Raw genomic sequence first — 14196 nt, 5'->3', positions numbered from 1 at the left:
TTAACAACTGTCAAGGCTCTGAGTCGTAAATATTGACAGATATTTTCAAGATAAATTAATCCCACCGACTCCTGCATAAATCAAAGCTCCTGGTATCTTTAAAGGATTCACTAGACTACTGGACTTCCAGACGTTTTTTCTGAAAATGTGGCTACAATCTCCCTGTGTGACACAACCGGCTGTGAACAACCCATTTACCAATTGCTGATGAATACCGCTAAACGTTTTCCAGACAAAAGAGCGTTAAACGTGATTCTACGCACATTTATTCTTCCCCCATAATTCTCCCAAATTTCATTTTATGTCGTATACTTAAAGTTAAATACAGCAAGTTGAAATTTTAGTCAAAAGCACTCCGATGTCTTACTAGCTGTGTAACTGCTACATCTGGTGGCAGCACACTTGCATGCAAGAAGCCAGAAAACTTAGAAAACAATTGTAACCGATCTGGTGCGTGTTTGCAGTAACCTTTACGCAGATATTTCCCACAAAACCCACGACCCTGTCAAAGAACCGTAGCCTACTTGCAGTAGAGAGAGAACGCACAAACACGCAGGAGATGATGGCGAAGCAAAGTTGCAACCATCTGGAGGGATGGTTTTAAAAGCCTGCTCACGAATCAGTCTGTCGTTTAAACTGCTCTAGGGGGCCAGGCAAGGGATCAAAGTCGGCTTTGATAATTTCAGAGGCTCCCCGCAAAGGGCAGAGACCCTGCAAACGAGAGGCATCCTCCAGGTCCTGGGCAGCAAAGCTCGCAGAGCGGGGACCGCCTCTAGGGGAGGAGTGCGCGAGGGAAGGGGAGGGGGCTCGAGGATGAATGCTTCACCAAGAGGGAAAATCCACCAGAGACCCGAGGCCAGGAGGTTAAGAGTACTGAGTGTACTAGCAAATGGAGCAGAAAGGGGCTCGCGTCCGGGGTCAGGCTTCCCATCCCAGCAGGACTGGCTCTTAAGAAGCCCAGGCGAGTCTGTGCGCCGCGCCTCGCTCCGGCCCCTCCAGCGCGCACCCCCTCGTCGGTCTTCTCAGCCACCCGCGAACCACCACCCACACACGGAGCACTACCTCCCCGGAGCCGGGAGGCCTCGAGTCCACCTCGCCCCCTCCCCCACCCCGGGGTCGGAGGAAGGAGACGCGGGGGCGCAGGGACCGCGGCGCAGGAGGGGAGGCCCGCGAGCGGGCGCGGGCGCGACGGCGCTTACCTTCCCTGGGCCTCCCGGATGGCGGCGTGTGATTCAGCAGGGACCTGGCCGCCGTCGCCGAGCCCGGGGTTGGAGACGTGGAGAGCTGGGACCAAGATGGCGGCCCCTCCAAACTTCCACTGCTACTTTGGACACTCATCAAGCTACTTTCTGGGAACCCGACTCCCCCCCTGCGACGGCAGCGGCGGCAACGGCACCGGCACCCGCCTCCGTCATGGCGGGGGCCGCGCTGAGGGCGAGCGAGAGAGCGAGGGCAGGGAGGGGAGATTCAAGGGGATGGGGGAGGAAACCGAGAAGGGGGGAGGTGGGGAGGGTAGAGGTGAGGGGAGGAGAGGGGACGGGGAGGAGGAAAAGGGGGAGAAGTGAGGGAGCCGGCGGGCGCGCCGGGGAAGAGGCAGAGGGAAGGAGCGCGGCGGCAGAGGTGTCGAGGGGGCGCCCGCTGGGGCCGGGGTCGGAGAGCAGGCGGAGCGCGGGCTGCGCCGGCAGAGAAGACTTCCGCGGGCGGAACCTGCCGGCACCTCTGCAGTGCGTCGGCCCCCGGCGTCGCCCGGGTGGCGGCGGCGGCGGCGGCGGCGGGTGGTGGGTGGCGGCTAAGGCGGCGGGGTAACCTCTGCATCAGTTACAGGCGGCGGCGGCGTCACGCGCCGCCTGTGCAAACACTATCGCGAGGCTCCTGCGCCTCCGGTAGCAGCGGCGGCGGCGGCGGCGGCCGCGGGAGCAGGCTTGGGGGAGGGACTGCCAGGGGTTGGGGGCGGGGGCGGGGGGGCTGGGGAGGGAACGAGCGCGCGAGGGAGGAGACGCGGGCGCCGGGCGCTGCTGGCTCACCAGCGGATAGCAGCGCTGCTCGGGAGCCCGGCCGATCGACTGGCGTGCGCGGGGGTGGCCTTCCCGAGCCGGCCGGAGGGAGGCGCATCCCGCACGCGCCCCCGCCGCGCAGCACTGGCTCCCGCGCCCGATCCGCTGCCACCTGACTCCCCTTCTCTCTCGCGGAAGCGCGCCTGGCTTCCGACCCACACCCAGCCTGGAGAGAAATGCTTCTGCTCTCGCTGGGCTGTCGTTTCTCAGGAGTTCGATGTGCTCATTTCTCAAAATGGAACTGAAAAGTTGAGAGTCGCGTCTTTCTTGCCCCTCTGTACTGTGCAAAAAAACCGGTGTGCCTCTCCCCGTCTACAGAATGGGAGTGATTATCGAATAAAAGAGCTAAGAAAATAAGTTGGGGGGGGATGTAAATAAAACTTTATGAATGTTTTCCAAAAAAGAAAATCTTTACCGGTGTTCTGCGCTGTATGTGTGGTCTAGCAGTTCTTTGTTTTAAAACAGTAGGTGGGAAATCTAAGAAAATTTTGATCACCGAATTCACATATTTAGGGAAACTATCCAGGGTTCATCTTGTAGAAGAGGGCATGGTTTCTAGAAAGTTCCAGGGCCGCTGCTGACCCCTGACTACAAAATCCTAAAGCAAATTGCAGCATTTGCTGAAATTTATAGGTACAGTGTAACTTTCTACACACCCACACACGGGCAGACACATCAGGGATTGGGCATCTTGTACATAAAGGAGCTGTCTAATAGTTCAGGAAAAATACAAGGCGATTGCTCTCTTTAAAAAACCAAATTGAATAGAACACTAAAAAGATTATGATATACAGCAGTTGTACTGGCACGAGGAAATGGCATGCAGGGGGACAAAAATGTCATTTCTATTTCTTATTTTTATGACTTTGCATTTCTCATAGTAATGTTTTGTTCAGATAAACTATCAAACTAGAATAGAACCTTGGTTGTCAGTTATCTCCAGAGGTAATTTTAGTTTTCTTATGCTTCAGATTCTTCAGTGAGCTTTTAGTAACGTTCTGCTTTTCAAACTTAAGAGGGACATCTCACAAATTAAACAATTTTATTATTTTTTTAAATTAATTATCTATTTAGGCTGCTCCGGGTCTTAGTTGCTGCACGCGGGATCTTCACTGCAGCACGCGGCTCTTAGTTGTGGCATGCATGCAGGATCTAGTTCCCTGACCAGGGATGGAAGCCGGGGCCCTTTGCATTGGGAACACAGAAGTGTTACCCACTGGACCACCAGGGAAGTCCCCTAAATAATTTTAGTGAGATATAATAAACACATATTTAAACTGTACAACTTGATAAGTTTTGATGTGTATACAACCCTGAAACCATTAATAAAATCAAGATAGTGAATATGTCCATCAGCCTCCAAAATTTCCTCTACCCCTTTGTGGTTCCTCTTCCCCTACACCCCCATTCCCAAGTAACCACAGATATGCTTTCTGTCACTTAGATTAGCTTGCATTTTCCAGAACTTTAGATAAATGGAATCGTACGGTTTGTACACTTTTGTCTGGCTTCTTTTACTCAACATAATTATTTTGAGATTCATCTACATTGTTGCATTTATCAGTAGTTCATTTCTTTTTATTGCTGAGTATTCCATTGTGTGACTATACCACACTTTGTTTATCCATTCACCTGTTGATGGACATTTGCATTGTTTCCACTTTTTGGCTATTATGAATAATGCTAGTATGAACATTTGTGTACAAGTCTTTGTGTGGACATATGCCTTCCTTTCTCTTGGATACATATCTAGAACCTTACCATTAGATTTTTATACCAAAGCACATTAACCCTAAGGCAAAACAAGAATTCCTATATGATAGGTAATAGGCAACTGTATGCCCTCTCAGTATTTTAAAAGAGTAAGCTTAGTCAGCTGATTGTGGTGAAAAGAGCACAGGACAGGAAGGAAGTCGAGAGGCCTGGGTACTAGTCTCAGCAGGTAACAATCCTTCTCTATTCAATTTCCTCATCTATGAAAAAGAGGTTAGAGTCACTAGGTGATCTCTAAAGCTCCTACCAATTCCAAGACTTTATATGGAGCTCAGCTCCTCTTGAGAGTAGTAAACAAAACCCAACCAAAGAGATTTGATAGTAGGTTATCTTCCTCCCAACCCTCCCCAGAGCCTCAGGTTACCTTTACACCAACCCCGGTTACATTTTATGCAGACTGACTCCTTTTATTTTAAATGGTAACTAGAGGATCACAGCAAATAACATAATCCAATTACTTTCGATTTATTTTTGTTGCAAGTGCTGCCTTGGAAAGACAATTAAATGATTGATTCCTGCTTTCTTGTAGCTTATAAAGATAGTCAACACTGACTTATAAAGAGGCTACTGCCAGCAATAGGGAGCTACTTAAATAAACCGTGGCTTAGCCTGAAAATGGAATGTTATGCCATCACTTAAAATGATGTCTTTGAAGAATACTGAAAAGGATGATAAAATTTTCATGTATATTGTAAGAGAAAACATGGGTTTGATCCCGATTTGTTTGTAAGTATGCAAAACAAATGACTGCAAGGTTGCACCCCAAAAAGTGCATGGCTAGCCTTGGGCTGTAAGATTGCATAATCTTTTCTACTTTCTGCTTTGCCAAATTTTGTACAATGAATCATGTATTTCTTAAGTTATTTAAGCATAAAAAGGGCCTGGGGCTTCCCTGGTGGCACAGTGGTTGAGAGTCCGCCTGCCGATGCAGGGGACACGGGTTCCTGCCCCGGTCCGGGAAGATCCCACATGCCGTGGAGTGGCTGGGCCCATGAGCCATGGTCGCTGAGCCTGCGCATCCGGAGCCTGTGCTCCGCAACAGGAGAGGCCACGACAGTAAGAGGCCCGCGTACCGCAAAAAAAAAAAAAAAAAACAAAAACAAAAGGGGGAGATCTAAGCCCTGATCTATAGGCTAGTCATAATTTACAACTATGTTTATTAGACTCTTTTCTATTTATATACCATAGTAAAAAATATTTACAAAGCATCCAATATTATAGATATAATAAATTATTTTTATACCTCTTAACATTTGATTCCTTCTAAATTTGAAGAAACAATTAATGCTTAAGTCCCTTTCCCCCAAACCAGTCAGAAATGAGCCCAGAGACTGGATGAAATGTCCTTTCTTAGTACTCCCCCATACATGGGGCTGCTGGAGCCAGTTCATACCACCCAGAGAGCGATTGTACAAGTCTCTCCCTCAACTCAGAGTTCAATGATGTCACATTGGTAGCTTGAAACTGGTCATGGTAAGAGTATTTACAACACCAAAGTCAGCAAAATCTACAAATCAAGGCTTCCTCACCAGCACACCACTGCTCCCACAGTACATAGATCATTGCCTTATTATCCTCCATTTCCCCGCCTTGGCTAAAAGCCTAGGGAGGGCAAGGACCTTGTCTGTCATGTTTACAGTTATAGTCCCAACATCTAGCACCTGCTTGGCATACAGCTGGTGCTGATACATATTTTTTGAGCCAATAAATTACCCACAGAGCTGGTTAGCAAGCACCTGAGCCCCCTGAGCTAATCTGCTTGTAAACAACTCTGTTGGCCATGCTAGCAGAGGAAGAAAAGGCCAAATACTCCCCCACCCCCTCACACTTTAACTTCATTGGCCAATGTTTGTGATTTGATAAAGTTCACTGACCTTGTTAGGGTTGCCAGATGAAACATAAATTTTGCAAGGGCCATACTGATACTAAAAAGTTATTTGTTGTTTATGTAAAATTCAAATGTAACTGAGCATCCTGTATTTTTATTTGCTACATCTGGCAACCCTAGCCCTTTTGAACTAAGTAAAACATAGTTAATGATGTATTACCTAGTAAAGTTGAAGATACTATTACCTGGCAATTCCATTCCAAATAATATATCTTAGAGTAATTCTTGTTCATGTGCACCAGGAGAAAGAACAAGCATGTCCGTAGCACTACTGTTAATAGCTGCCGAAAACTGGAAACCACCCAAATGTCCAACAACAAGAAAATAGATAAATAGAGTTATGTATATTCACACAATAGGATACTATACAACAATTAAAATGCTCACAGGCGTAATGCTGATTTATAAGAACAAGTTAAAGAAGGATGAAGGCAGTTTGATTCATTTATAAAACATTCAAAACTAAATAATATAGTGTTCAGGAATATACATGTGGCAAAACCAGAAAGAAAAATGAATAAGAAGCCAAAATCAGAGTAGGTACTTCCATCAGGGAAAAGGGGGGAATGTGACCATGGAGGACCCACAGGGGCTTCAAAAGCGTCAATAAATGCACTACTGTTAAGTTTGGTGAGAGTGTGGAGGTATGTTTGCCTTACTCTTTTTCTTTAAACTATATATATTTATAATGTGTATATATATATATATCAGATCTGCTCTAATATGTGTGAAATATTACATTACAAATGTTTAGGAAATGGAGTGTGCTGGCCCTTTTTATTAGAGTGAACTGAAATGCCCAACCTGTCTCCTCTTGCCTGAACTCACCCCCAGATTTGATTTCCTTCTTTGTCTGAATGTATGCACACAGATCAGAGCTCTCAAGATACCTGCCCTACCATCATGACATGTCACCTTAGTAGTCCTCTTTTTGGTAGATGCTTGGACAGATGACTCCATTGCATAGGATTATGAAGAATTCTCATTTCACTGAGTGTGTTCTACCTGCCCTGCACAATTCACAAAGCCACTGCTTGAAGATTATGGTTTCCAAATCCCTGCAGAGATAGTTTCAGGGTTTTGTGCATAATAGGCTAGGTTACACTTCCTCTGCTCTCTCTAGCAGTGGAAGTGGTTTCCTTCTGGTTTGTCAACTCATTGGGGGAGGGGGGCTTGATCTATACATAACAAAAGCTGGAATTATTAGATTCTCAAAACAGATTCATTTCAGCTTAGGTTAAAAATTATAACCAGCTTCAAAACAATATTACCTCCCCCAAAGAGCACTAGAGGCTGTTCTCCAAGGGCATGAGTATTATGAAATGTTTACAAAAACAAAGTGCAACAAGCAAGCAGTGCTCATAGCAGATTTTAAATCAACAATGTACCCCTTAACAAAGCAGTCTACTTAGAAAAGTGATTAAGAAAACATATAAAACCAGTTGTAATCTAGTGTTCCACTTCACTCATCCTAAGTCTTACTGATTAAACTAAAATATAAATTCATCACTTCAGAGGGAAGAACAAAGATTCCCAAAACCTCACTTACACTGGACTTTGTTTCTGCAGTCCGAATCTTTTTGTAGGCAAAAAAACTGATGTTCCTTTTCATAAACATTAATATCAAATATACTTGATTTTTGACAATATCTTTCCAACTGTATGGTTTCAAGACTTTCAAAATCACTTAATGCAAACAAAAACGAAAACAAAAACAAAAAAGCAAACAAAATCACTTAATGTGTGACTTCCCTGGTGGTGCAGTGGTTAAGAATCCGCCTGCCAATGCAGGGAAAATGGGTTCAAGCCCTGGTCCGGGAAGATCCCACATGCCACAGAGCAAACTACACCTGTGCACCACAACTACTGAAGCCCACGCACCTAGAGCCCATGCTCCGCAACAAGAGAAGCCACCGCAATCAGAAGCCCACGCGCGGCAATGAAGAGTAGACCCCGTTCACCAAAACTAGAGAAAGCCCGCGCACAGCAACAAAGACCCAACGCAGCCAAAAATAAATAAATTTTTTAAAAAAAGACCCATCATAGCCAAAATGTTAATTAATTTTTAAAAATCACTTAATGCTTTCCTAGCAAATAAAAAATGCTAAATCTTTCTTAGATACACGAAAAAATAATGTGAGATATATATAACCTCATACATATTTAGAAACTTTGAAACAATATAAAAACATCAAATATTGATGAGAATTTCTCCCCCTTCCCCCCCAAAAGTCAAAAAGTCACCATGAAGCAAGAGAGGGGTTTCTGAAATGCAAATAGTATTCTGTTCCAGGTGCTGGTTAGAAGTGAGTGTCTAGTTTGTGAAACTGTACACTTACAGTAAAAAGTTAGAAAAATGTTTTTAGAAAAAATAACCTGGCATTTGTGATTCTAAGTATTTGCACACGTGCATGCACACACACGCATGCAGGCGTACACTCTAAAGAGAAATTTCTTGTTTAATGAGAAAATAAAAAGGAGTATTTTTTTAAAAAGGAAAATGTTGTTAATATGAGGGGAAATGAATGGCAGTTTCTTATGGAAAGAAAATGTCTTGAAATCAATAAACACACGATGAAATTTCCAAAACTGCCACCATGAAAACTTCCTCAAGTAAATATTTATTACTTAGCTATTGCTCACTTTGAGCACTTAATAAAGTTGTTTGGGAATGGTTTATAACTTGTATATCCATTGGTTTTGAAAACCGTTACAGACTGATAAGCATTGGTTTCAGGAATTATTTGTTGAGCACCTATCGGGGATAAAGCAATTTGCCAGCTGCTGTGGAAGTGCAGAGTCACACATGTAGCTTAGAGGTAATGATCAAAGACTAGTCCAGCAAATGACTACTATCCAAAGTAGAAAATGATGCATTTTCTAGAAAAATGGGAGAATTTGGAGGCGGGAAAGATTACATTTGAGGCTTCCTAAATGAGGAGCAATTTCAGCTGGGCCTTGAAGTGCATCAAAGTGATCTAAATTATTATTTCCTTTTCAAGATTCAAAATTTATCCATCAGAGTCTGGATCTATTCCATACACCAACTTAAGTCTCTATTCTATTTTTTTATTATATTTTCAGTTTCAGATAGTCTTGAGCATCTAGTTAGATCTTTGCTTATTTCCTGTTTTTCCCCTGTTTAGAAGCCTCAAAACACTTTTCCAATCCCTCCTAGAACTGCATCTTTCAATTTACCATAGGCTTCTCCTTGCTCTATGAGTTGGGAGAGGACATGGACACTAGTATCAAAAAGTAATTTTCCTGGCTGGTTCACTTTGTTGTGCAGCGGAAACTAGCGCACCATTGTGGAGCAATTATACTCTAATAAAGATGTTTAAAAAAATATGGACAGTTCCAAAAATATAGAGTAAAACAGAAGAGAAAGCAGAAAAAAAAAGTAATTTTCCTCACTGAAACTAAGTCACCTGCTATGCAACATGGAGAAAAGAAAACAAATTAAGTTACATAAAGCATTGACTTTATTGGTAATCAACAAAAAAGCATATCAAGAACATTCTCCCATGAATCTGACACAATTTGATGAATCATAAAATGAGTCACTGAATCATAAAAAGAACTCATGATTTGGAAGATAGGGTTGGAAAGAGTTGGTGGAGATGCCCAAAACAATAATGAGAGATGAATTGATGTTAAGTCTGAAATGCTAAAAGAACTATAGCAACAACATTTTATTTAAAATGATGGGATTTCTTTTGGGAAGCAATTTAGCAATATGGATCAAAAATCCTTTAAAAATGTATTCCTCTGGTCCAGTGGTTAAGACTTTCCGCTCCCAATGCAGGGGGCACAGGTTCGGTCCCTGGTTGGGGAGTTAAGATCCTGCAGTGCTGCACACTGCGGCAAAAAAAAAAAAAAAAAAGGTATTCCTTTTGACCCACTAATTTCATTCCAGAAATCTGCCCTAATGAAATAATCCTAAATTAGAAAAAAAGTGCTTTTTCTCCTTTTGCACAAAGATAATTTTATTCAATATTATTTACAATAATTAAAAGTTGAAAATAACCTAAATGTACAATAATAAGGATGTGGTAATAACTTATGGCTCATCTAATATGAGAAGGTCATTAAAATGATTGTGAAGATTTTATACAACCAAAAACAACTGGTTTGCTTATAAGAGCATTTCAGTGAATAAAGCAGCATATAAAAATTATATATACAATATAATCTCAATCACATAAAATGTATATAGTAAAAAGACTGAAGGGACATATACTAAAATATTAACAGTAGTTGTCTTCATGTGATAAAATGATGGCAGATTTCTGTTGCTGGCCTTTGTACTTTTGGGTATTGTCCAAATATTTTATAGGAATAGCAATTAGTTTATGAGAAAAAAACAACTGTATTTCTCCAAATGACTGGGTTTACTACCCCAGATTAGATTAATGAAGACAAACAAAAGGAAGGATCAGCAGGTGACAGGGAAAGAAAAAAATGTTTGGTGCCTCCTTTTCCATAGTTTCCAAAGGTTATTGTTTGGCTTTTTATTGGTACAATTAAACAAGTGTAGATTTTAAAAGTATTTGTGGAAAGCTCTCAGGAACCCACTAGCAGAATCACAGGAATGTCCACCTTCAAAAAATCACAGTAGAAAATAAGAGAAAACAAAACCAAGTCTGCAGAGCAAATCACAAAACTGCAAAGAAACAGCATGCATGTATGAAAACAAAGGCACAAAATCATGGCAGTAGTGAGACTAAGCATGATCAGTTTACTTATTAAATTTAGATTCCCTACTAATAGAAAAAGCCTCTCAGATTGTGTTAAAGATCAAAATCCAATACTTTGCTGCTTATAAAAAATACATCTAAATAAAGTAACATAAAAAGACTAGAGAAAAGGATGGGTGAAATGTAGTAAGCAAGCTTGCAATAAATTAGAGAAGCATTATTAAGTCAAGATAGAATCCAAGGCAAAAAATCTTAAAGGTTATTTTGATTTAATATGAATATTAGATACCCAAAAAAGATAAGCGGCAATAGACAAACAATTCACACAGTGGAAATATGATTAGTTAATTGAGGGAATGTGATGGAATCACGATCTCTCTGGTATCTGTTTTTCCTCTCCACCCTGGGCACATGGGAAAACTATATTTCCCAGATTCCCTTCAGTGAGATGGGGTCGTGTTACTAGATATAGACATCAGAACATGAGCTGCAATTGGGTGTGTCCCATCCAGGCCAAGAATTTAGGAGTCAATGTGCCACCATAGCACTCTCTTTTCTTCTAACAGGGATTATAGAGACCACACAATAATGTGAAGTCAGATGATGGAAGTGACCTGGATCTCCCAGTCACCGCAGGGAGACCAGCTGCCTTATAAATTGGCCCACTGGCACTGGACTTTGCATGAGGAAAAATAAACCCATGTTATTTTAAGCCTCTGAAATTTGGGGCTTTATTTGCTACTATCCTGTCTTAATTAATACAATAAAGAAACGGCAAACTGCCCAAACAATCAAGAAATTTGAGTCTAACAATGAGGTTCCACTTCCCATGTGTTAAACAGAAGAGAGGAAAAAAACCTTAAAATATTAATACTCAGTGCAGTGGGGGACAGGATGATCTTTTCAATAAATTAGACTGTGTCAAATGGATAGCCACATAGACTATGCATCTTGATCCCTACCTTACACCAACTACATATTCCAGATGGATTGCAGATCTAAATATGAAAATAAAAAATAAAGCATTTAAAGGAAAACATGGGGGGACTTCCCTGGTGGTGCAGTTGTTGGGAGTCTACCTGCCAATGCAGGGGACAGGAGTTCAAGCCCTGGTCCAGGAGGATCCCACGTGCCGTGGAGAAGCTAGGCCTGTGAGCCATGGCCGCTGAGCCTGTGCGTCTGGAGCCTGTGCTCCGCAACGGGAGACGCCACAGCAGTGAGAGGTCACGCACCGCAACGGGGAGTAGCCCCTGCTTGCTGCAACTAGAGGAGGCCTGCGCGCAGTAACGAAGACGCAATGCAGCCAAAAATGAATAATAAATAAATAAATTTTTTTAATTAAAAAAAAAAGAAAACATGGGGAAATATCTTCATGGCTTACAGGTGGGCAAAGATTTCTTAAACAGAACACAAATGTGCTGACCATAGCAAGAAATTTGACAGACTGAACTATATTAAGAATTTCTGATCACTAAGAGACTTTATCTAAGATGGTGGAAGCAAACATGGAGTCGGAAGATATTTGCAATATATACACCTGATAAAGGACTCATATTCAGAATATGTAAAATAACAAAAATAATAACAACACTAACCTCCTACAAATCAATAAGGAAAAGACAATACAGTAGAAAAGTAGACAAAAACCTTGAACAATTACTTCAAAAGGAGCATATCCAAATGGCTGAAAAACACATGATAAGATGCTAAACATCTTTGGTTAACAAGGAAATGCAAATTGAAGCCAAATAAGATACCATTCACCAGAAGACTAAAATGAAAAAGACAAAATATCAGACAGCATGTAGAGCACCAGGAGCTCCCATACACTGGTGGAAGTGAAAAGTGGTGCCCTTGGAAACGGGGCAGTAACTTCCAAAGCTGAGAATATACATATATTATGATCCATCAGTTCATTCCTGAGTACATTGCCAATAGAAATGCATACATATATTCATCAAAGGACATATATAAGAATGTTCATAAAGCAGCACTGTTCATAATAGCCCCAAACCAGAAACTACCCAAATGCCTACCAGAATAAATACATTGTGGAGCTTTCACACAATAGAATACCATACAGAAATGAGAATTAACGAATCATAGCTACACGAGTGACATGATGAATTGTACGAACATAATGTCGAACAAAAGATTACATATTATGTGATTCCATTTATATAAAGTTCAAAAACAGTTAAAACCATCCTATAATGTTAAATCATTCAGCACACCTTTGGAGGGTATATGAGGGAGAATTCTGGGATGCTGGTAATGCTCTGTTTCTTGATTTAGGTTCAGATTATACAGTGTGTTCACTTTGAAAATTCATCAAGCTGTACACTTAGATTTGTACACTTTGGTGCATGTATATTTTACTTCAATGAAATGTTTAACATATATAATAAAAATATATACATTCCACAAATACATAATACCAAATTATAGCAAGGACCTAATTAAACTTGTATTTTCATACATTATTGCTATCAAGGAGAAAATGGTGCAACCATTTTGGAAAGTAATTTGGATGTATATGTGCAACATATATTAACTATATAACAACACACATATATTCCCATTTCTGAGAATCTTTCCTAAGGAAAAAATCCAAAACATAGGAGAAAACTATGAACAAAAGTTTTTATCACAAAGCTAAGGTCAACTATAACTATAGCATATCCTCTTGGTATATTTTTATTCAGTTTTGACTGCTTTGAAAACTAGTGCAACATGAGAAAAACTTTTGGTATAATGTAAGGTGAAAAAGGAAAAAGGAAATTGCATATACCTAATTATTATAATTAAATAAAGATACAACTTAGAATAAAATGACTAGAAAGAAAAATACACAAATGACACGTACACAACATCCCTGCCCAGTCTCAACCACTCCATAAATCACATAGGTAGTGATGCCCCTTTAATCTGTATCTCCAGCCCACACATATCTTTTGAGCCCCAGGATATTCAAACTCATCACTACACATCTTCCCTTGGATGTTTCACAGGTCCCTCAATTTTTTCCTCCTATATTTTTTAACTTGGGTGGAAACTCAGCCAAGAATAAGAACAGGGATAGTTATCTAAACCAGAGATCTGAGAGTCATTCTTGTCATCCCTCACTATACATTCCTAATACCCCCATCCCTTACCATTCCCTAAGTCCACACTGTCTCCTAAAGAGCCCTTTGAATTCATCCCTCTCCATCCATCCATCTATCCATCCTTCTGCCATTGCCTTTACCATTTTCCACCTAGATTACTGCAAGATCTAACTAGTCTACCTGCTTTCAGCCTCTTTCAATTCAGCTGCTGTGGTTATAGTTGTAATACCAAATTTGAGTGTGCTTTTCCATTTTAAAATTCTTCTGGGGACTTCCCTGGTGGCGCAGTGGTTAAGAATCCGCCTGCCAATTCAGGGGACACAGGTTTGAGCCCTGGTCCGGGGAGATCCCACATGCCGTGGAGCAAATAAGCCCATGCGCCACAACTACTGAGCCGGCGCTCTAGAGCCCACAAGCCACAACTACTGAAGCCTGTACGCCTAGAGCCCGTGCTCTGCAACGAGAAGCCACCACAATGAGAAGCCTGTGCTCCACAACGAAGAGTAGCCACCCCTCGCCGCAACTAGAGAAAGTCCGTGTGCAGCAACGAACACCCAACACAGCCAAAAATAAATAAATAAAAAATAAATAAATTTTAAAAATAAAATAAAATAAAATTCTTCTGTGGTTACTCATAAGTGACTGGATAAAGTTCAAACTCTCTAGTACAGCCTATG

General features: G+C 41.6%; 1 protein-coding gene across 2 annotated transcripts in view; it reads right to left on the bottom strand.

Moving 5' to 3' along the window:
- Window positions 1-14196, bottom strand: part of TLK1 (tousled like kinase 1) — a 193640-nt gene that overhangs the window by 149667 nt on the left and 29777 nt on the right. The window contains exon 1 of one of the 2 annotated variants that reach the window (XM_029226100.1): window positions 1200-1808. The exons of the other annotated variant lie outside the window; for it this stretch is intronic. Coding sequence (XP_029081933.1) covers window positions 1200-1338 — 139 coding nt within the window. The 5' untranslated portion in view covers window positions 1339-1808. Of the gene's footprint in view, window positions 1-1199; window positions 1809-14196 lie in introns of those variants that run through there. 2 annotated transcript variants of the gene reach the window in all.

Source organism: Monodon monoceros, unplaced genomic scaffold (genome assembly GCF_005190385.1).
Source record: "Monodon monoceros isolate NGI ecotype Baffin Bay Population unplaced genomic scaffold, NGI_Narwhal_1 Super_Scaffold_16, whole genome shotgun sequence".
NCBI lineage: Eukaryota > Metazoa > Chordata > Mammalia > Artiodactyla > Monodontidae > Monodon > Monodon monoceros.
The sequence above is the reverse complement of the archived record's forward strand: the minus strand, read 5'-3'. Positions and strand labels throughout refer to the sequence as shown.